The sequence below is a fragment of the Microcebus murinus genome, chromosome 11 (assembly GCF_040939455.1).
Source record: "Microcebus murinus isolate Inina chromosome 11, M.murinus_Inina_mat1.0, whole genome shotgun sequence".
NCBI classification, from domain to species: Eukaryota; Metazoa; Chordata; class Mammalia; order Primates; family Cheirogaleidae; genus Microcebus; species Microcebus murinus.
Genome location: NC_134114.1, coordinates 23796072 through 23818590, shown reverse-complemented (window position 1 = coordinate 23818590; position 22519 = coordinate 23796072). Strand labels below are relative to the sequence as shown.

Genomic DNA, 22519 nt, shown 5'->3' with positions numbered 1-22519 from the left:
ATCCTCCTGCCTTGACCTCTCAAAGTGCTAGGATTACAGGTGTGAGCCACTGTGCCTAGCCTATGTCACTTAATTTTCTTGACTTGATTTTAAAACTCTTCTTTAAAAGGCAAGTGGGTTGGCAATCACCAAGATCATAGCTTTAATACAAGGTAAATAGTTCTCCCTTTTTATATAATTTACATGGCTGGGAGGATAGAACACTCAAGACTCAAATAGGATAAGAAAGTGCAGTTGACCCTTGAATAACATGGTTTGAACTGCACAGGTCCATTTATACTCAGATTTTCTTCTGCCTCTGCCACCCCTGAAACAGCAAGACCCAGCCCTCCTCTTCCTCCTCCTTGGCCTATTCAATGTGAAGACAATAGGATGAAGACTTTTATGATGATTAACTTCCAGTTAATAAATAGTATTTATATTTTCTCTTCCCTATGATTTTCTTAATAAATTTTCATTTCTCTAGCTTACTTGATTGTAAGAATGGAGTATATAATATATATAACTTAACAAAATATGTGTTAATGTACTGTTTGTGTTATTGGTAGTTACGTTTTGGGAGAGTCAAAAGTTAACACGTAAATTTTTGACTGTGTGGGGTTGGTGCCCCCAAATTCCACATTGTTCAAGGGTCAACTGTAAAGCTTGACCTAATTTGTAAAGGGAAAGTTTGCTTCCTAGATGGCATTTACTTGCATTGACCTGTCCCCCCCACAAAATTTCCAGGCTCCAGATCAAGAAAGGAAAGAGCCAGATTCTTATGTTTTACAACTTATGAAAACAAAACAACCAGCATCTTAAAGTTTTGCATAACTATATTTTAAAGCGGGGTTTTCTTTGCATTTCCTCTTTCATGTTTCTCTTCTGAGTTGTATTCATAATGTAAGTAGCAGAAAGAATTAAGATGAGATTATTTTGTAGAAATCATTATTTTTTTCTGTGAGAATCCAAAATATGTTGATTAGAATATACAGTTGGTTAAAAAAATTAGTCATTATGTAGAATTTTTCCTTCCTTGTATTATCACATTTCTCTGTCTAGCTGATTCATTTTGTGAATCATTACAATCAGAGCTACTCAGGTCTTAAATGATTTCTCTTTTACTGAACATTCGAATTGTCTGTACAGTGTAGCTTAGGAATTTTAAGAAAAATTTGTTTTCAATCAGCCAACTCTCTTTGCCTTTTTCTCATTTTGTTTCGAACTTTCTTCTACTAAGAGCCAAAATAATGTCTGATTTTCATTTGTAAGTCTCGAAGGAACTGCTTTTTATGATAACGATATTTCTATTTGTTATAAATTTTCTTATTTTTCTTGTTAGTTTATGCACACACAACTGTGTTGTCTTCAGCTTCTCTGTTTTGCACTAAGGAAGCTTGAGATTTTCTCCTTTGTATTATAAAATATTTGGGCCATTTTGATGTGAAATTTCCAGTGGTAGTTTCCATAATAGAACTTTCATAAGAAACTTAGTTTATATACTTGCTATCTAATACATTCTTGAACTTTAAAGATTTCAGATTTTTCAATTGTCAACTCAATGACACAAAACACTATCAATGATATTCATATTAAACCACTGCATCAAGCAATTAGGAAGCATGGAGATCTAATATCAACCTGGTGACAATAGTTAATAATACTGTATTGTATTGAGATTGTCGAGGAAAATATATCTTTAATGTTCTCCGTATACACATAAAAATGGTAATTATATGAGGTGATTAATATGTGAATTAGCACAATTATGGTAATCATTTCACAGTGTATATGTATACCAAAACATCACATTGTATGCCTTAAGTCTATATAATTTTTATTTGTCAGTTATACCCCAATGAAGCTGGAAAAAATTGGGAGGCAGTTTTTAGATAACAAGGTGGATTTTTATATTTTGTGGTCACTGTAGCTTAATTCAAATAGTATTTGGTTGTTTCCATGTGCAAAATCTGTATTAGGCACCACTGGGGGTTATAAAGATGAGTAAGACATGTAGTTCAAGGTCCTGCAGAGTTTACAATGATATAAGTATTCAAATGCTTAAATTCAAGAACTAATTCAAAGACCATGCCTGGAACTCAATACAAAACATGACTCAATATATTTAAAATCAAAGTTCAACCTTAAGCAAGAAATTAATTATTTTGCTCTTAAAAAGGTGAAACATTCAGGGTAATTTAATAATTAAATCAGTAGTAATTTTCCCACAACAAAGTTTGCTTCAATAATATAAGGAGATTATATTAATTCTAATTTAACAATGATAACAATTCCAATTTAAAACCTCAAGCAAAAAGAATCATTTTTTGAATTGTGAGGGTGCCTTAAACTTTTTTTTAATTGAAAAGAAACAAGATCTAATCAGATTCTAACATTTCACATCAATTGAGATAATATAAACCCCAAATTGTAGCATCATAAAATGACGATGTTTTCAAATGAAATGATAAATAGCCTTAAATAGGTGGAATCCACAAAAGTCACCAGGATCATCAAATAATGTGAGGTGTAGTGTGCATTCTATTTTTATCTTGCTTGGGATAATAAAGACAACTTCATATTTTTATATTAATATATACTTAGCACCCTGATTGCTGTTGACGAGTCAGATCCAGCTGCCTTCGCTGTTTAGCTCCTGGCCCATAAAACTTGACTCCACAACACTGGACACTGGTGCAATCAGCTTTGGCTCACCTTTGGTTCTTTCTCTTCCTTTTTCCTGTTTTCTAAAGGCACACGTCTTAGCAGGACGCCTTCGTCCTTACACGGCTCTTCTCTAAGCTCCTTACTGGTAGGTAGGATATGGCAGGCCCCATACTAAGCCCTCACTATGTATTAACTTATTTAATCTTCACCTCAATAATTTTATTAATCCCTTCATTTAACAGTTGAGGAAACAAGGGGGCAGAGGGGGATTAAATAATTTGCCTAATATTACACAGATAGTCAGGAGTGCAGCTGAGGCCCAAATGCAGTCCACAATAAATGCTATGCTATTAACTTACGATCTCTAGTGAGTAATTGTTAAATCAATGAGAAGCATTTTCTCTCCAAATGTATTTGAAAAATGCCATAGCGGAGATAACGTCTTCAATTGCCTTCTTAATGCCAATCTCTGTCCCCTCTCCTCGCCATTAAATCCCACATTCCGAGTGAAATTCCAGGCTTTTTGTTGTACCCTCTACCTGCCCTCAAGTCCTCTGAAACACACCAAATCACCTGAGATATTTAGTCATATCTTTCACGCACATATACATTTTAATCTTTTAAAATGTCTGTTTTTTTGTGCATATATATTCTCTGTGAATGGAAGACTGGAAAAAAATATAAATATTTTCCCTGTGAAATATTTTGGCGTGCTGCTTTTCTTCTTATTCCAGGTCACATAATTTCAAATTTGATTCCTTGTGCTGGCCTTTGAGAATACCTGTTACTTATACTTATTTATTGATAATGGCAATAAAAAATATCTTATTCTCTTATGGGGAATGCTGCACTTCTTTTTGCTCTTTTCTTCAATTCCAGAGGGAAAGATAGGTTTGCAAAGAATACTGACGTATTTACCGTGCTCACAAGGATTATATTTCATTGTCATCTTGATAACTGAGAACATAAAACTTGTCGGAAGGCGGAGTTTGCCACCAGCAGCCAACACCTGCACAAAAAGAGTTGCCTCCTTGAGGTTCCAATGGCAGGTTGACATCTAAACATAATTTCTAGGTTTGATGAAGGTTGTCAAAGGGAGGACCTCCCTCACCACAAACTTGTTTATTTTTCATAAAAGATGGGTGGATCATAAGGAAGACATTTTGAAATTTTGGCTAGAGAGGTTGGTGGCCTCTAAAAGTTAAATTTATAATGCTGGGTACAACACAGTCTTGGCTTTTTATATGAGGGGAAATGAAAAAAATCTAGTGGTTTTAGAATCTATGGATGGTTGATTACAATACGTCAGGAATTTCTTATCTGATTTTTGAAACCAATTTCCGTCAAAATTACAATTAGGGATTTTGATTTTAAGAGAAATATAAATTAGGATGTTGGCATTCTGCATATTTATATTCCCAGCTGCCATGGCGGACCCATGATATGACAGAAAATGAAGAACTCTGGTGCAAATCAAGTATTTACATGGTTTGCTAAAAACAAGTTATGCTAATCAATAAAGGAATACTTAACAATGCCTATAGAAAAGGTTCCAGAGAATTTTTCATAACGAATGAGGGGGCCTTTCTAACCTTCCAACAACCCCTAGTTCCCTGTAACTTGTGGAGTGTGGAGGTAACACAGCCACGGTGGGAACAAAAAGGATCCGAACTCTTAACTCTCTTTTATTCACCTTGATCCCTCCATTTTGTTCAACAAATTGAATTCAAGCTAGCGGCTGCAGGATTCCACAGGCATAATGAATTGGAAGCTGGAGGCTTTGGGATTGGGTCCTTATTTGGCTTGCTACATATTACTCTGCTTATGCGGCCTGGCCAGTGGAACAGTTGCCTTTGGGTTTAGGATCAAGGTCAGACATTCTAACTTTCCTGCTCTCTGCATGAGCTACTGTGCATACAGCGAAGTTTAAGAGTCAGAAAATTGCTGCTACACAGGACATTTTCTTGGCATCATATGGCAAATTGAAGCTTTTGTCATTAAGAACGTGAAATTGGTTGGCCCATAGTGGAAACACAATAAAGATTATTGCCAATAATGGTGGTTGGGAAGTTACTTCTTGAAACATTTTTTTATAAATACATTCAATGAACGAATGTACACATGCATTTTCTCTTAAATACACTAACCAGTTGAAATATAAAAATGTTAAATGGCTGAGCATTAAATTTAAATGACGAAGAAGAAAGATGTGCCGAAGGCACTTGCCTCACTCAGGGAGAAAAGATTATCGCAGGCCACTGAACCAGAACAGAAGTTTAGAGAAGATTATCAAGGGAAAGAAAAAGACACTTTTTAAAAAAAAAATCACAATGACCAAAAAGATCACGAATGGCACATCTAATTTTAAAATGCTCACATATAACTATTTCGAATATCGCCGATGCGTTCAGGAAATGAAAATCAAGAAAAAGCAAAAGGAACATGCATAAGAATAACGCAAGCATATTGGTGTAGCTCTTAGACCAAGAAAATTCTTTTTCTCTCTACCCTTGGGTTTCACACAATAGATTCTCAGTAGATTTTTGTGGTATTGAGTAAAATGCAATCACTGAAAGCATGTTCTGGGGTTGTTTTTCATTTGTGCATGGGGATGGCTCTGTGAAGCAGTGGACATGCAGGGGAGGGGCTGTCACTGAGCAGGTAGTGAAGTGGCCAGACAGCGGAGTCACTGTCAGGGCCCTGGTAGTGTGAGACTTTGGGCCGAAAGACTTCGCTGCTCTGAGCCTTAGTTTACTCATCTGTAAAACAGGGATATGAATAATGCCTGTGCATTAGGGTTGCTGTGAGGACCCAATGAGAGAACACACTTGAGGCACTTAGCATGGTGTCTGGGACACAGTAATGCTCAGTAAATAATAGCTATGACAACGCTTTAATCTGATGTTATTTGAAGTGACAAATGGTTCAGTGACTCTGAATCACCCATCGAATTAATGTTAGGAGGGTTCTATTCTTCAGTTTACACTCTTTTCGAAAAAAAAATTAATAACATAGAAAGAAAAAACTATATTTTAACAACAGCATATTTTAAGTGACCTTTCATAATGGATAAAATATTGCTTCACGTTTACTAATTTGGATCATGTAATTACAGGAACAAATAATGGCTCATCCCTAATTTTAAAGGTGTATATTGCTGACAACTTTTATTTTTATGGGCTAGTTAAAACATTACTGTTTAATTATCTTGAGAAGAGTGGCTTTGTTGAATTGGGTAGACATTAACTTTAAAGAGCCCAGAGAAAGGCATTCTAGGAAGACCTGTGTATTAGCACCTCAAATAGACCCCAATTTTCATGATATTAAAAAAAACCACAGCCTATCAATTTTTTTTTCAAAACTTCCCAAATGAAAACCATCACCAACTTTCAAAAAGCTAAGATCAGAAAATACCTATGAAAGTATATAGTTTATTAAATCCCACAAAAACAGATCTCCTGGTATGCTACTAAAGATAGAAGCATCTCAAGTGGTTCTAGTGGAGGTTGGTCTTGGCTACACTGTGTGTGGAAGGAGGAGAGAAAGAACACTATGGAGGATAAAACAAAGGAGATGGGAATTAGGCATTGCCGTGGGCTGCTTAATGATAATGTGTGAATCTTTTGCCTAAAGTTAGGCATAATTTTAAGATTTAAAATGAATTCATCTTTGTATTAGCGAATGCCCACGTCTTTAAAATCTAATCTGTATCTACATCTACCTTTGCTCTTCTTTTCTTATGGAAAGTAATATTAGACTACATACCCATCACCGTCAAGAAATTGCTACATTATGTAAAGCTGGCTCGAGGGATATAGGGATTTCCGAAAATAGGGAATTACAATGCTTCCCTCCATTTTTCTATTAAATTTACATAAGACAAAGATCACCCAACTGGATTTTGTACAAAAATCAAATGCTCTTTCCTTGACCCCCTGACAAGAAAATATGTACCTCTTTGTGTTTTCTGTGTCAATGTGAGGACCCTTTCACTCTCCTGGTTGTTCAATCTTTAAATCTCTGACTCTTTGAACCTCTGGCCTTCTCTCCTTTGGTTTCTGCATCCTATTAATTGAGAGGTCCTGGCAATTCTCCCTCTGCAGTATCAGCTAACACTTGCTCTGCCTTTGAGATGGGGGGTTCAAAAATCCAGGAAGCTCTGCTCAATCCCAAAGCCTTGTTGGCCCCTCTCCTTTATATTTTGATAATACTTTGTGGATGCCTGTTTTATCATTGAACTTGCCACATTGTGTTATCATGATTGGCAATAATATCCAAGGACAGTGGTTCTCGAGTTTGGCATCATGTTTGAATCATAAATAATTAATAACCAACTAAATCAGAATCTCTGGGGAGGTGAGACCCAGGCAAGGTATTTTTAAAAGCAGCACTTCTCAGATTTTAATGTGCATACAGTTTGCCTGGGAATCTTGTTAAAATGCAGATTCTGATTCAAGAAGATCAGAGGCAGGGCCTGAGATTCTGCATTTCTAAACAAGCTCTCAGGCTAAAGCAGTTCAAAGTTGCCCCCAAATGGTCATGCATTTTAGAAAAAAAAATCATATCCTATCTGTTTGCATATTTTAAGCTCACAAACTCTTACCCAATACAGGACCACTTGAGTAGAAGTGTTGAGGTTTTCTCACAAATCAGAATTTGGTTTTTCAATATTTCAGCTGTAATTGGCCTTTGCCACTTTTAGTCTCAGTGGGCATATCCCTCCCCAACCCTCCCTTGCTGGTGTTTCTGCATCAATATCTCTGGCAAAAGAACACAGGGGAGGGCTGAGCAACATGAAGATGGAGGAGGAAGGTCTCATTGCTTGTGCTTTATTAAAATATGATCTTGTCTATTTGCTTCATTGCAGTTCCAGCCCCTGGATTCCCTCTTTTGCTGGGTGACCTCATTCGACCCTCCCTTTTTCCTCCCATCTACACCTGAAAATCCTTTGTTTCCTACACCCATTCTCACATTTCCCTCACTCCATCCAATTCAAGTCACTGCGGTCCGTATGATTTACCCCATAGTAATTTGAACAAATCAACACAAATATACACAAATGTTTGCAATGGAAAAATTTCTTTTTTTCTACTTTAAGTGCTATTTGCTCAACAGCATTATTTTGCCTCAGTTAATCCTTCCATCCTTCCACGTACAGATCAATCTTTTCAATTTTAAGCACTCAGGATAGGATCTGAGTAATTTTAATTTAGTTGGGCTAATAGCATGGTTAAAAGTTTTATTAGCTTTTCTAGACCTTTATATATCCTATGGTTCCCAGAGCGTGAGCCTAGGCAGCCTGAGGTGCAGCAAAGAACTCACTAGGAAATCTTTTAAAATTTGGAGGGAAATATAGCTACATGTGACCTCTCTCAGACACCTTGCAAATTACTAGCTCAAGGTAGTTCACAGTATCAACAGTAGGTGGCACTGCATTCCTTTTGATGATGTCATACATTTCTAAACCTGGGTTTTCTACAGTGGCTGTGATAAAAAAGCAGTTACAGTGCAAAAATCAGTGTGGAAAAGGAAACAAGGGGGGTGTGTGCAATCTGATTGAGAAGTTGTGCAGTGTCCAAGAGACACACACAGTATCATTGGAAGGAAATGTGGTCAAGAATGAAGTAAAAATATTACTTTCTTTTTGTCAATTTATGTGTATTATTTTTTCAAGTCGTTACCAATTTGTTAGTAGAGAAATACTTACTAGGTTGTTTGAGCCTAGCTACTTAATTCATGGAACTGTTAGGTATTTCTTTCAGCTTAAGGCTACTGTGAAAAAGAGCTCTGTGAACCAAGAAAGTTTTGGAACCTCTGCTCTAGTCTAATCATTTTTCTTTTTCTTGCCCCAAAGTTTCCTGACCTAGTGGATCTGGACAATCATATCTGGTGTCTGCTTTATTCCAAGTCAATTAAACATGGACCAAGTTGTGGCCACAAATGAGGGACAACCCCTCCATTTCTTTCTTCTTTTTTAAAAATTTATTTTTATTTTTTTCTATTTTTAATTGTGTTAAGAAAACACACGGCAGTTTAATTCTCTTGTCTATTGATATCCTATAACTTCAAGGATGGATTTGGGAAAATGCCATATCAACAGTTCAAGAACACCTCTTACACGAAATAGCAATGCTGACAATGATGACAACTTTTTGCCCTTGATTTTTCCTCCAGCTAATATTCTCTCACGTGTTTCAATTCAAAGAGGAGAAGGGTGGGCAGCAGGGAAGGCACATGACGGTGTGGTAGGGAAATTTATTAGCTGCCAATAAAATACCCAAACCCAACTGATCTAGTCAAAGCCATGCTTGTGAAGGGATTTTGCCACTATTCTCTGTATTTTCCCCTGAGAGATTTGTTAATTACCTCATTTTACTTCTGCAGTGCCATAAAAATCGATATTCTACTTTGATGCATTGCGCATAAATTTAACAGAATGTATGCAATGGATATTTCACCAATAATAGTAACTTTATGCACCTACTATGTGCCAGCCACTAGTACCTATCTCACTTAAACTACACTGCAACGCCAGCAGGTAGGCATTGCCGCATGCATTTTCCAGATAAAGGAACTGAAGCCCAGAAAGGTTAACAACCTGCCCTCTCTCGGTCACAAAACTGGCAACTGGTAGCGCAGCGAGGCATTCTCGAATCTCCTCGAGTCCACAGCTTGCAACTTTCCCCCATGGCAAGATTATCTTTCACAATTATAATTGTAAAACCAATTCTTTTTTTTTATTGATATTTTTTATTTCCCCCCCCCTTTTTTTTAGAAAGAAAACTAATTCTGTAACAGATTAGTAAAAAAACCGATTCTTATGTGGTTTTATCCACTGCTGCTCTGAGTATCCTGAAATATCCTGGCCTTTCTTTAAGAATAGGTGGTATTACAGATGTAAAATGGCACCACAATTTGAGTAGAAATGCAGGAAGAAAAAAGGGATCCATCTTAGACAAGGCACTTCTTAAAACTTAATTTCATATGACAATAATGCCGTTTGTGTTGTAAAATGTGCCTTAAAGAATTTAAGATTATTATTTTTTTAATGATCATCACCATATTAACATTGTGTTATTCAAACTCACAAAGGACATGGAGTGAAGTACAACTAAGGGAACTGCCTTTCTCCAGTAGTCACAGAGCGTGTGAATTTCCCAGCGAATACATGGCTGATCCTTGGGGACCTGTGTTGACGCTCACCCCTTCACCGAATACTTCCTCTCCCACTTTATTCCACATTAATAATTCACTTCATTGGAACACTGCCTGGTTACCTCAGCTCAAACCAGGGATGGCTTTCCTTCGTTTATGGTGCTAAATACTCAAAGAGAATATTTGCACACAGTTATTCAGGGATATTTCATCGAAGACTGAAGTGTGAACATGCAGGCCCTTAGAATCTGCAAAATTTATGTTATTTGCATGCTATCCTAATATAGATGTTTTAACATCATAGCTGTGATCATAAAGGAAGACATTTTATCATGTATATTTTTACATCCATTCACAGTTTGTTTATGAAGGGATGTGTGACAATGATTTTTTTTAATCAACACCAACTTATGAAACACAGAATCCGCAAAGTACAAAAAACTGTATCCTTGTTTTTTTCTTTTACATCTTTTCGGTATGCAGATATTCTGCAACAAGAATGGAGCTGGTGATAAAATTCCAGTGAGACTCATGATGACAGTCTAACCAAGCTGTTTCCCTGACTCAGCTCCAGTAATCTGGCAGGGCTATAATAGGCCATGCCTCCTCACTTTACTTTCTGGAGTCAATAAAATGGTCAGATGATACTTGGAAATAGCACCTTTATATAATCATTTTTCTTTTTTGCAAACCTTGCCATAAATAAATCGTAAGATTTTGAAATGCCTGGCTCTTGCCAATTATTTGAGATAAGATTAAACAGCAGCAGCAGCAGCAGCAGCAGCAGCAACTACCAAATCTAAGGCTGTGGTGGGTTTGACAGCAAAGGGCTCCCTTTGGTCAGGGGATGGGTGGTGCCGTAGGTGGCAGAGTTAAGAAACAGTTAATTTGAACTTGGCCAAAGGACTATAGCTCAGAATGTTTGCTTCCAGAATGAGAAAAAGAAAACCTTCCTTTCTTTATGGCTTAATCACTCTATTCCTATTTTTAATACACCCTACTTTATAGAATAGCTGGACCACATTTTTTTAAGCTAAAGTAAAAATTAAAGGATTTATGATAATCCCGTGCGGATGGCTGTGGGTGTTTCATTTTCAACTGGAGCATTTTCTCTCTCTTTGTTGCAGTGCTAACATTCTCAGCTTCTTGCTACAGTCTTTTTTTCTCCCGAAACTACTCAAATAAAAAAAAAAAAAGTCTTACCAGATAAGGAACAATGCTTACTGTATTGGGGACTAGTTCACAACCTCCCCGTCTATTTATTAGAAGTAACTTCTTCAGGCTTTTAAACCCAGAAAGTCAAAGTGCCCAAAGGAATCCTACCTTGCCCACGTACTGATAATCGGATCCTGTGTATTCCTCCAGGAGAAAGAACTGATTCCACATCCAGCTCCTTTTCGAACGGTTCAGCTCATTTTTGCTGTTTCCAGAGAGCTCCAGAGCCCTTTTCTTTGCTGGGAAACCACTAGTCCTCTTAGATAAAGGAGTTGAGAAAGTTGGGTAGGGCTGGCCAACCCAAAAGAGCAGAAAGAAGTACCGGTAAGTTCTCATTCTGCTGGCACTGCCGAGTTTCTGGTATGAGTCCCCCTCTCCTGGAAGTGCCTTTTGTTCACTGCACTGGATCCAACCTCATTCCTCTTTTCTTCCTTAATGTTCTTTGCTTGGCTCTCAGAGGATATCTGGAAAGAATAATAACATATCAAGCATTTTTAGAGATGCTTAAAATTCAGTGTTAGAGCAAATAGGCTGGAAAAAGAGGACAGAAATTTGAATAGCAAAACAACAAAAAAAAAGTTGGCTATCAATTTGGAAATGAGGAATACGGTCGGTCTTTCAGATATGCTAAATGGAAGGCATGTGCCGAGTGGGAAGCTGCTGTTTCCTTTCTCCTTTTCTATCCCTTAAAAATCCTATTTTAAGTAATAGCATTGCTGCAGGTCAACACACCAGCGTGGATTATTGCACTGCTCTTTTTACCTCTGAATACGTGGGCTGAGATACGGTTAGAAGAAACGAGTTTGTGTTTCTGGCTCTATTTCCATATTTATCCTCATGAACAAGTCTAAGGCAAAGAATATCACAGACCATTTGAATTCAGTTGAAAGTGGAGAATGTTGAAACCTCTCTAGAATGCACTGAGTCCCTGGGCCGTGCCAGGCGTGTCTGCAGACCTTGGTTTTGCAGCTACACTGCGATAGGACCGTCAGGTCAAATAAGGTTGCCAAAGACCACCCGCCTCCTCTTTGGAGTGCACCTGAGCATATCGAAGTGTCTGAAGTGAAGTTTCTAAAGTGATATTTTGCAATGATGAGGATAAGCCCATACATATTGAATCCAGCATTTCCCAAACTTGCCCAGAAAACTTTTTCTTCCTCCCAAGAACTGATATCACTATAGGACAGCCGATTGAACAACCTATAAAATCGGTATTTAACAGACTATACGAATTAAATAAGCAATTTTATTCAAATTTCTTTAGGAAGTCTTTGGCTTTTATCTCTAAATTTTACTCATATCATAAACCATCAAGCATATTTATTAAAACTGGTCAAATTACATTTTTCTTTGTTAAAACTGGAAAATGACAGTTTCTATATAATTCTCACAGGTGCATCAAACATATCTCGGTAGTATAGTGAGGGCCATTGACTGGCTTTTCAGAAAAGTCAGCTATTATGCTTGTGGGTAATAATTTTCCACGGCAAATATTAATTTTCAAGAATACAACCTACCATTTAAAAATTCCTGGGGCCAGACTACTTGGCAAAGAAGCCCCAAATTGGTTTACTAGTATGCAAGTAAAGTCATATGTGCTTAGATTTTCTTTCTACACTTTTCTATATTTAAAAAATCCAATAAATTACTCCTTTATATTGCTATGTGATATAGGAAGAATATTTTCTTAAATATCCTAACAACAACAACAGAAAGAAAGTGTTTTGTAATGTAGAACATAGTAGTCATTGAACTAGTACTTTCACTCTAAATCATGCAGATAAAGAAACACGTTTTAAGTAATCTGATTAGTATTTTTTTCTCTAAATCAGAAAAGATTGGTTCACTTCATTCCTATTATTCTACTAAGTAAATGTACAATGTGACCAGGTTTTTTTGTTTGTTGTTTTTTTACCCCAGCAATGAATAATTATAACCACCTAACACGTGGCTTAGTGAAAGCTTTCTATGGAAAGATAAGTGCAATATTTCATAGCATTCAGCATTTTAATCCCTTTATTCCATTATTATGCATCTTCTTGACAGCAGGCTGGGGAAGTTGAAAATTCCACAGGTAAGTTAAATTAGTACAGTGACAATTAGTCATGCTGGAAAAGCGCCAGGCAACAGTATCCTTGTCATTACGCAGCCTTGATGCAGGTGTGGAATGACTGGCAATCAGGTAACGATGCATCTTCCCTCCCTCCTGGTTGGTGTATAAAGGGAACCTGGAAGATATATGGACACAAGCCCTCCAAAGACATCCATTCATTTTTAGTAATAGAGATTACACTGAGGTTGATTCCGTGGAAATTACATTTTTCTTAATTTCCCACATTCTCCATTATTTGCCAAGACAAATCCTGCGGTGAAGAATTACATGTCTGCTGCTGCCCTCCGTGAGCACCCCATGGTGCTGGCAGAAAAGAGGGATTCGGAGAATGGAGGTGTCAGCTGTTTAAAAGGCAGACTCCTAAGGGCCATTTTAAAGAAAAACAGATCCCTGTGGGTGTTGTGTGCAAACTCCACAAGCTGTTGCCACTTGATTATTAAATATTAGTTCTTTTTAATATCACAGATACCAAAATGTCAAGTATTTCATTTTTTTTTTCTTACTTGGTAATGAGCTTTTAAAGTGATACAAATTTAAGCGGTATTTCTAAGGATACTATAACATCTAGTTTTGCTACAACCCAGATCCTTTTGTATCAACTTGACAGGGTGTGTCCTTGTTAAAAACTTAATATGCAAAATTGAATTACTATGATCTATGAAGATTTGTGTTAGTTTTTTAGACAGATAGGTTTCTCCCTGTAATTCTATAGATTTTTTGAAATTAGAAAACCCTCTAAATTGTTGAATCCATAACTTAGCAATTCTCATTTAATACTTCTTAATAGGCAGGATTGTATAGTGGTAAAGGTCATCAATGCTGGAGCCAGACTGCCTGGGTTTAATGTAGCCTCTGCAACACAGTCTCTTTGACCTTGGGGAAATTGTTTTATCTCATTGTACCTCAATTTCTTCTTCTGTAAATGGACACAATTACAGTACCTATTAATACCTCATAGGGTGCTGTAAGGATTAAATGAAGCCTTATGTGCAAACCACGTAGAACAGTGCCTGGCACTTAGTAAGGTATGAATAAGTATTAGCTGTTATTATTACTAATTATTATTGTTATTCCTATTTGTATTGCATGTGTAGAATCCATCCATATCACACTACAAAAGTCTGCAGAAGATAGCATACTTCCCTCTTAGGCCTAAATGCTTTTTTATCATTCAGAAAATATTTCCAAGCAAATCAAAGTCTCTTAAAATTAAAGAACAGATGCACTTTAGAAATCAGAATTCATACATACACTAATCATTTGTGTGTGTGTGTGTTGACTTCAGTATTGAACAGTAATTCTACAGAAACAGAAATGGCAGGGATACTTTATGCCTTATCTCCAGGGCTTGCATGAAGGGGAATATGGGCAGAAAAGAAAGTTCACTGGAGGATGGATTCATTCTTAGAATCTACATATTTTTTTCTTTCCATTTTATTATGTTAAAGTTTTAAAAATCATCTTTGCTTTATTCAGGTGAAAAAAATCAGAAATAACTTCAATTTAGTAATTTTGCCCTTGTCAAAATGGTACTGGTAATTAACATACTGACATTATTCTAATGTTATATCAGATAAGAAGTGGATAAGCTAAAATGAATGATATCTGCTATGGTGAATATCTGTCCCCTCCAAAACTCATGTTGAAATTTAATCTCCAATGTGGCAGTATTGAGAGGTAGAGCCTTTAAGAGGTGATGGGGTCATGAGGGCAAAGCCTTCATGAATGGATTAGTCCATTTATAGATTAATGGATTAATGGATTAATGGGCTATCTTGGGAGTGGGGCTGGTGGCTTTATAAGAAGATGAAGAGAAACCTGAGTAGCATGTTAGCACGCTGAGCCCCTCAACATGTGATACCCTGCATTGCCTCGGGACTCTGCAGAGTACCCCACCCCCAGCAAGAAGGCCCTCACCAGGTGCAGCCCCTTGCCCTTGGACTTCTCAACCTCCATGACTGTAAGAAATAAATTCCTTTTCTTTGTAAATTACCCAGCTTCAGGTTTTATGTTATAAGCAACAGGCAAACAAAACAAAACAACAAAACAAAAACCTAAAACAATGCCTGTATTTTCGATTTTACTTAATCTAAAAACATGAAATGAAAAAAAAATAGAATCCTTCAAGCATGGCCTTAAATGCAAACCCCTCCAGGATTATTAAAGTGCTGAGTGGTCATGAATTCAAGCAAAGGAAAGAAAGGGCCCAGAAGTAGCACAACTTTGAAAAATGTGGGAAGCTGTTGATTTCTGAGCAGTCAAAATACAGGAGAACCACATGGCAACTAGTAATCAGAGGTGGTGGCTCATTTTGTAGATGTCAGGGAGTAAATGGAAAGGACAAAGAAGAAAGGACATGTCCAGATACTAAATTTAAAATAGCAGGCATGGTTATTCAGTCAGGAAAGAACCAGAAGATTGGACAGTGGAAAGGGGGATAAAAACAAAAGAAAGAAGATACTGTGTCTTTTTGCTCTCCCACCCTCACCCTGCAGTCCCTCTTGGCATTAAGAGGAAATCGGTTGGAAAATAAACAACTCTATAAAAATAAAAATTGAACTACCTAATTACAGTCTAATGACAGTTTAGCAATGGATTTAAAAGACTATTTGATAGACTATGTCTTTACTTTTTCTTTTTGTTGGGATCTACTTTTTTTTAGGGGAGGAACTATTAATATTTTCTATAGGTGATTGAATGTTCTAAAATTTGATATGCAAAAGTGGTTGGTCAAGAAAAATGGTTGAATCTTTGCAGAGGCCTTACTTTAGTGATGAGTAGAAGGTAATTAAGATGTTTATGGATAGTGGGGCCAGACACAGATAGCATTGATAATTGCACACTTGGAAAATTTATTTGCCTGGGAGCCAATATGCATATATACTTCTATTCACAAGAGTACATAGTTAAGCCCAGGTTTTGTTTAATGCATGCCATTTAGGAGGAGTCTGGGCCTCATTAATTCAGATTCTACCAATTTAGAATATGTGATAATTAGTGCAAAAGCTGGGCTGAAGTTTTCCTTTGATTAACAAGACCTTATTCCCTAGATTATTGGAAATAAATAGTGTAAAAATATTTCATAGAAATACATAGAATGAAAAGAAACTAGTATGTCTTCAAGTTCCCCAGAGTACTTTGGAATCACCTTTTACTCATAAATAATTAATATGATAATTAGAAAATTTCTCCATTGATTGAATTGATTCTCTAGTGACTTATGTTTGATAACAGTTTGAATGACTCAAATGTATTATCTGGTTTTGAGATATTGAGTCCATTACACTATTTACAAATAAACATATAAGTAATTATTACACATGTTTGAAGGCAATAGAATTATGTTAAAGTTTTAGAATTCAGACTTGACATACATTTGTTCTGGTGTTCTTGACTAATTGTAATCAGTGCAATATTACTACGATGCTATCTAGACTTACAAACTAAACCAAGCACACTTATTCTTTGGTACATGGAGCCTTAACTTTGACATTGAAAGCATTCAGTAAAGCAACATTATTAATATACTTTAACCATTTATCATAGTAAGAGAATGTTTTAAAATCTATTTTGAAATTGTTTCTTCAGAAAATGGTGCTGCATATACATACTGTAGCATAGTACTTTGTATGATGCGGCTCACAGAAAACATTTCTGTAAATATTGTCTACACTTAAGTCATCCTAACCCATACACATAGAACTCTTCTTAGTATATGGATCATAAATCCCTTATTAATTTTTGGTACATTTTCTCACATTATATCATTGATGAAGCTGGTTATTTATGACTATTTAAGATCTATCTTATTACACTCCAACTCTGGGCCTGAAATCTCTCCGGTCCCCCTCAGGTCCTTTGGTGCAATTGGGATGAGGATGATATTTAGTCTGTTAAAGCCTAGAAAATTAAAGCAACAGAATTGTATTTCAGGATGAATTAAACAGAATGAAGTCAAAGGGAAACATGACTCCCTGCAAGTTAAGGCTTAAAAAATATATATGTTATTTATTTTGAGACAAGAATTTTACAGCCAATTAAGTTTGCTTGAGATCAATTTTCTAATCACCCAAGAACCTTTGTTTTGAATAGGTTGCTACCTGCTGTGAATAAAAATAATGTCATATAACGTGGTTGATCTTCTAGAAGTGATGACATAAGAATAGAGCCAATTTAAAGTTTTGGTAGGGATTTCACATGAAGTCTTCATTTCTAAACCTCCACTTCATTTTTCTGTAAATGTCAAAGTCACTGTTGAGTAAAATTGGTTGCATTTCGTGTGTGTAATGAACTCCACTGAAATGTGTCAAACAGCTTTGGCACCTCTCACCACATAGCACTTCTCTTGTGCCAATGAATCATTATGGCAACAGCCATCAAATGATGCCTGATTTTTTTTTTTGGTAAATGTTTTTATTTGTGGATAACATGCCAATCTGTTTGCAAACTGATGTATTTCCTGATGAAGCTATTTCAACAGTATTACCCTTGTTCTAAAACCATATTCCACACATTGTATTAATAAAGATAAAATCAAATGTGCTACAGAACATAAAATGGCATTTTATATATAGCTGAGGCTCAAAGAATCTTCATTGGTTTGAAATACTCACTTGGGACCAAAACAAAACTTGAATTAGAGCATTAAGCAGAAGTTCTTTTTCCACATGGGGGGAAAAGTCCAAACTATTTTATCATGAGAGGAAAGATCAGAATACGGTTAAGGGCAGATTCTGGCCTGCCGCATGTCTGGGTTAGAATCTTAGCTCCCATCAACACCAGCTAGATAAACAGGGGACAAATTTATGTCTCATTTTCTTCATCTATAAAATGGGATAATATTAATAGTACCATAGCTATTAGTAGTACCATACTATGGTATTATAGTACCATACCATCCTCATAGGATGTCTGCAAAAAGAAAAATGAATGAATTCATGAGAGGTCTTAATTATTAACATTAAAAGAGCTTCAATTACTTAAACTGTCAAAGGAAGTCTTAGCAGAGGATTCACACGGGCCACCCTGGGGGCCCATTTTACCTCTCGTGCATCTTTTTGTTTTGCCTTTTACAATTAAGAACTTCCAATAGTCGCTAATATTCAAAAAATCAATAGATCCTCATTTCTGGATGAACTTGAAACCTTAGCGGTTCTGGAGACTCTTATTTCTGGAGTTGCCTCCTGTAGTGGTGCCAGGTGCTCCCTGGGCTGCCACAGTCTCCGCTCATCCTTACTGTGCTCCCTGCTGGGGCCTTCTGATCAAGTGCCACTTGCCATCTCACTTCCACTGTGGTTTTCTGAGACTTGCCTGCTTCATCCTTTATGCATCTCACCTGGCTGCTGAGGGCCTTTGGGCATGTGGACCTTGTCTTTTCCCAAAAGATTTACTCATGCTGACAAAGGAGAAGAGAAAGAATTTTTATACTTTAGTTAGCTATTCATGGCATGAATTTTAAACATTTCTGTGGCAAACTATACATTTAGATTGCAGAAATGGATGAAAGATTTAGTTGCACGTCACTCTCTGCTTATATGTTCTTTGGCATATATATTAATTCTTTTGGACATATAGCTATTTAAGACAATGAAGCTTAAACGAGACTGGGAGATGTCAAAACCCACTCACAAATTAGCATGAATGATTCCCATGAGTTTGCAATTCTTTTAACTGTTCAATGACAGGGCAGCCTGAGAGTACTGGCTGGCAGCTATGGGCATGCAGGAGTAAGGGCATCTTAGTGGAAATGGGGAGTCCAAAACAGATTTAACTTTATTAAATTGCAAAATGAGTCACATGGTTGGCTTTACCATTTGGGAACTTGGCACATCACAGATGATTTTTAAACACTCATACTTGTATAAAATGTTATGAGGAGTGGAGATGTTTTATTTATTTTTGCAGAACTAATGTCTAAGTCTTTTTATCAATTACATGATGTCTAACTCATAAATAATATTACTGGTTAACATTTGCTATATTCTATCCGTGAACTTATTATGTGCTACGCACTACACTAAGCATATCACAAAGTTGCTTTCATTTCTCACATCCATCCTGAAAAGTGGATACTATTCTTTCAATTTCTGTAGATGAGAAACTGAAGCTTAGAGAGGCTGACTAACTTGTGCAAGGTCAGGCAGTCAGTACATAAGGAAGCCAGAACTTAACCCAGGCATCAGACTAGGGCATCCTCACTCTGAACTCATCCTAAGGAGGTACAGTCCAGGCTGCTGCCCACATGGTAAGCACTCAATATATCTGTGACCTTAAAATTGAGTCTTCATGTTTCTCCTAAAAAATAACACCATACAAGTCTCTTAGAGGTAAATATAGTTGTTACAGAGTTTGTAAGATAAATAAGAGCAGCAAACAAACATGCCAGGTAATGGGATAAACCCTGTAAGTCTCACAACAATCCTTTGAGATGGGAACCATCTTTTTATTCTCTGTTTCAGAGATGAGAAATGCAGCATAGAGGAAATACTTTGCCAAAGGTACACAGCTTTGGCAAAGTGAGTGGCAAAACTGGGATAAAACCCAGCTAATCTAGAGGCGCCCTCTTTAACGATGACATCCACTATCTCATTTGTATTTTGCTCATGGAAACAGCATCTAGGTTTTATTTACTCTCATTTCAGACAAAATTTGAACAAATTTATCATCAGGTTTCTAAATCCCTAGCAAATTGAAGGGATGGGGCAAGGACTGCTGGGGATTAGAGTATCATTAGTGGGAGGGGGTGGCAGAAAGGTACAGACAGAGTAGCTATAAAAGGCAAGCTGGAGAACTGAAGACAAAACAGAGTGAGTCAGGGGCTGGCCTTGGGAGAGTAAGGGAAATTCTACGTCCCTGTACCAAGAGCATGGCCTGGCCCATAGTAACATCAGATAAACATCTGCAAAACCAGTGAGTGTGTGGATGAATGCATGCACAACTGATCGTCTGAATGACTAAATGCATGCATTAATGACTGCATGAGTAATAGCTGTAAGAAAGAACATGCGTATACTTCACGGCACTTGAAAGTATTACCACATTGCAAATACAGCCCACAGAGATACATAATGATGACCTTGAATCGTTAAGAGAAGGTCCAAGTTCTCTTGAATGTTTTGCTTGAGAAAGCATGGATGCATAGAATAAATATAAGAAAAATTACTGTCAAAAGTTGTTATAGTGGTATTTAGATGAACTGGGTTTACACCTCTTTCCTCGTGTGACATTGGGTAAGCTATTATATCTCTCTAAACTTTTGTTTCTCATGTATAAAATTTGGGCTAATTTACTAATACCCAGGGATATCCCTGTGGTTGGAGGCACACAGAAGCCAGTTTACCCATTTGTATTCTAGCATCAATATGTATTAGCCATGAGATGCTGGCAATTGATGATATAATGTGCTCCAATTTCCTTACCTTTAATCAGGAATAGCAAATTTTGGGGACTCAGTGGAGTCATCTGAAAAATAGCACCCCTCTTTCTCTTCTAATTTCCAAAGAAATTAAGAAATACAGGAGTGTTAGATGAAGACTTAAAATATCAACTATATGACTTAAAAAAAAAGTCAGGTTGGAAAGGTAGCTTAGTGCAAGGCGCGAGCAGGCTTGCTAAGTACACCCCAGAATGGGCAGGTTCCCCACGGAGTCAGCATTACATTTTATTTTGTTCTTTTACAAAAGCACAAGTGGTCCCTACCTCTGGGTTGCGGGCTCCAATTCTACAGTTCAGAGCCACAGGGAATGACTTTCTGTTCCCACCCCGAGCCAGCTCAAGGACAGACCCTGAGGTCTGAAGAAAGTGATGGGGAGGAATCCGTTTTAATCCCCACTAATTAAAAAAGATCATTAGAGATATCAGTAATCCTGAGAGCCAGTAAATCACTTATTATTTACCAACAGTTCTTGTATTTAAAGCTTAGCTTTTTGGAGTTGTTTACAGCATCACTAAAAGGGAAAAGAAGTATGAATAATTTAAAGATAGGGAGTTTAAAGTTTCCCTTAAAATATCTTTCATTTCAGGTCAATCAATGCATCACAGGCAAAATGAATTCTTTTCCATCTCTCTTCACTTTTCCCACTACACACACACACACACACACACACACACAGCAAAGGATAATGATCCATATATTTTTATGTTTTTCAGACATTTGCCTGTTAGCATTAAAAATCTACCATGGCGATTCTCACCTAAAAGGATAGTGGTGTTTACAGAGGTGTAACCCTTTACACCAAGTTATCATCAAAAGAAATTATCAAAGCTCCACTTGCTGTTTGGGTAGGTTTGTCCATTTCCTGTGTTTCATGTAACATTTTACTTGCAAAGAAATCATAACCTAAATTAGATGCTTCTCATATCTTGGTGTGATAACTTAGAAACAATTACATTTAATAAATATTGTATAAGAACTTATAGGGGTACACAAACATTTATAGATTTCTTCCTGAGGCTAACTAAGGTGGAAGTGGGCTTGTGAAGGTAGGCACATCTTAACTAATCCAGGCTAATGTTAACTGACCATCAAATTAAACTTGCCCAAGACATGAAGACAATGTGCTTCAATGGGATGCTGGGTGTTTTATCAATTTTGATTGCCTTCATTTAAAAACTTTAATTAGAACCTCCGTTTACTCAAGTCAAATTGCACATAAAATATAAGGCAAAACATTTAAAAAGAGAATTTTAATTATACCACTAAAGAAATGCCCTTGTTCAATGTTTACTAAACACTTGCCAGAACAAGTTAATTAATACATGTTTAAATAAGTGAAAGAAGAAGAAGGAAAACAGAAAAAGAATCACATTCATTTTTGTCAAGTTTTACTGCCGTTGTCAAAGGAGCCACTTTCTAATGTAATGACTACAGTATCACAATGTGCTTGTGTAATTATAAACAATGGGGCATCAGAACACAATGGAAGCCAGTGCAAAGCTAATTCCCACTGGAAGTTGTTGTTCAAAATAATTGCTCATTGTTGCTTGATGTTTTGCAGTCACCAAATCAATGTTTTTCAATTTCCTCCATCTACTCATTTATTCCATGGTAGAATATCTGAATGTTCAGATGTTGCTTTTTTAATAGGTCAGTAATATGGCTGTTTAATTATTTAAAACCATAGAAAAATACTTTTTAAATGGAAATAGTATACATATAGAAAAAGAAACATTTTGATGATATTGAGTTTTTAGTTCTAATTTTAATAGACCACCAATGTTTCCACTTTAATTACCCTTTGGTGTTAGGGAAGATTGAGTTCTTAAAGCAGTTGATCTGCTAAAAAGCAAAATGATATCACTCTTTCTGAGATATGTCCGGTTATTTCAGTAGCTTTATGAAAAGTCAGAAGAAAAAGTATCAAAAATAATTTTGAAATTTTTTGGAGAAAT

At 36.6% G+C, this 22519-nt stretch overlaps 1 protein-coding gene across 4 annotated transcripts in view; it reads right to left on the bottom strand.

The window, feature by feature from the left end:
* Positions 1 to 22519, bottom strand: part of CDH6 (cadherin 6) — a 124797-nt gene that overhangs the window by 45907 nt on the left and 56371 nt on the right. For all 4 annotated transcript variants that reach the window (XM_012738426.3, XM_012738425.2, XM_076007948.1 and 1 more), the window contains exon 2: positions 11125 to 11480. In XM_012738426.3, the coding sequence (XP_012593880.2) occupies positions 11125 to 11352 (228 nt within the window). In that variant the 5' untranslated portion in view covers positions 11353 to 11480. The remainder of the gene's footprint in view (positions 1 to 11124; positions 11481 to 22519) is intronic.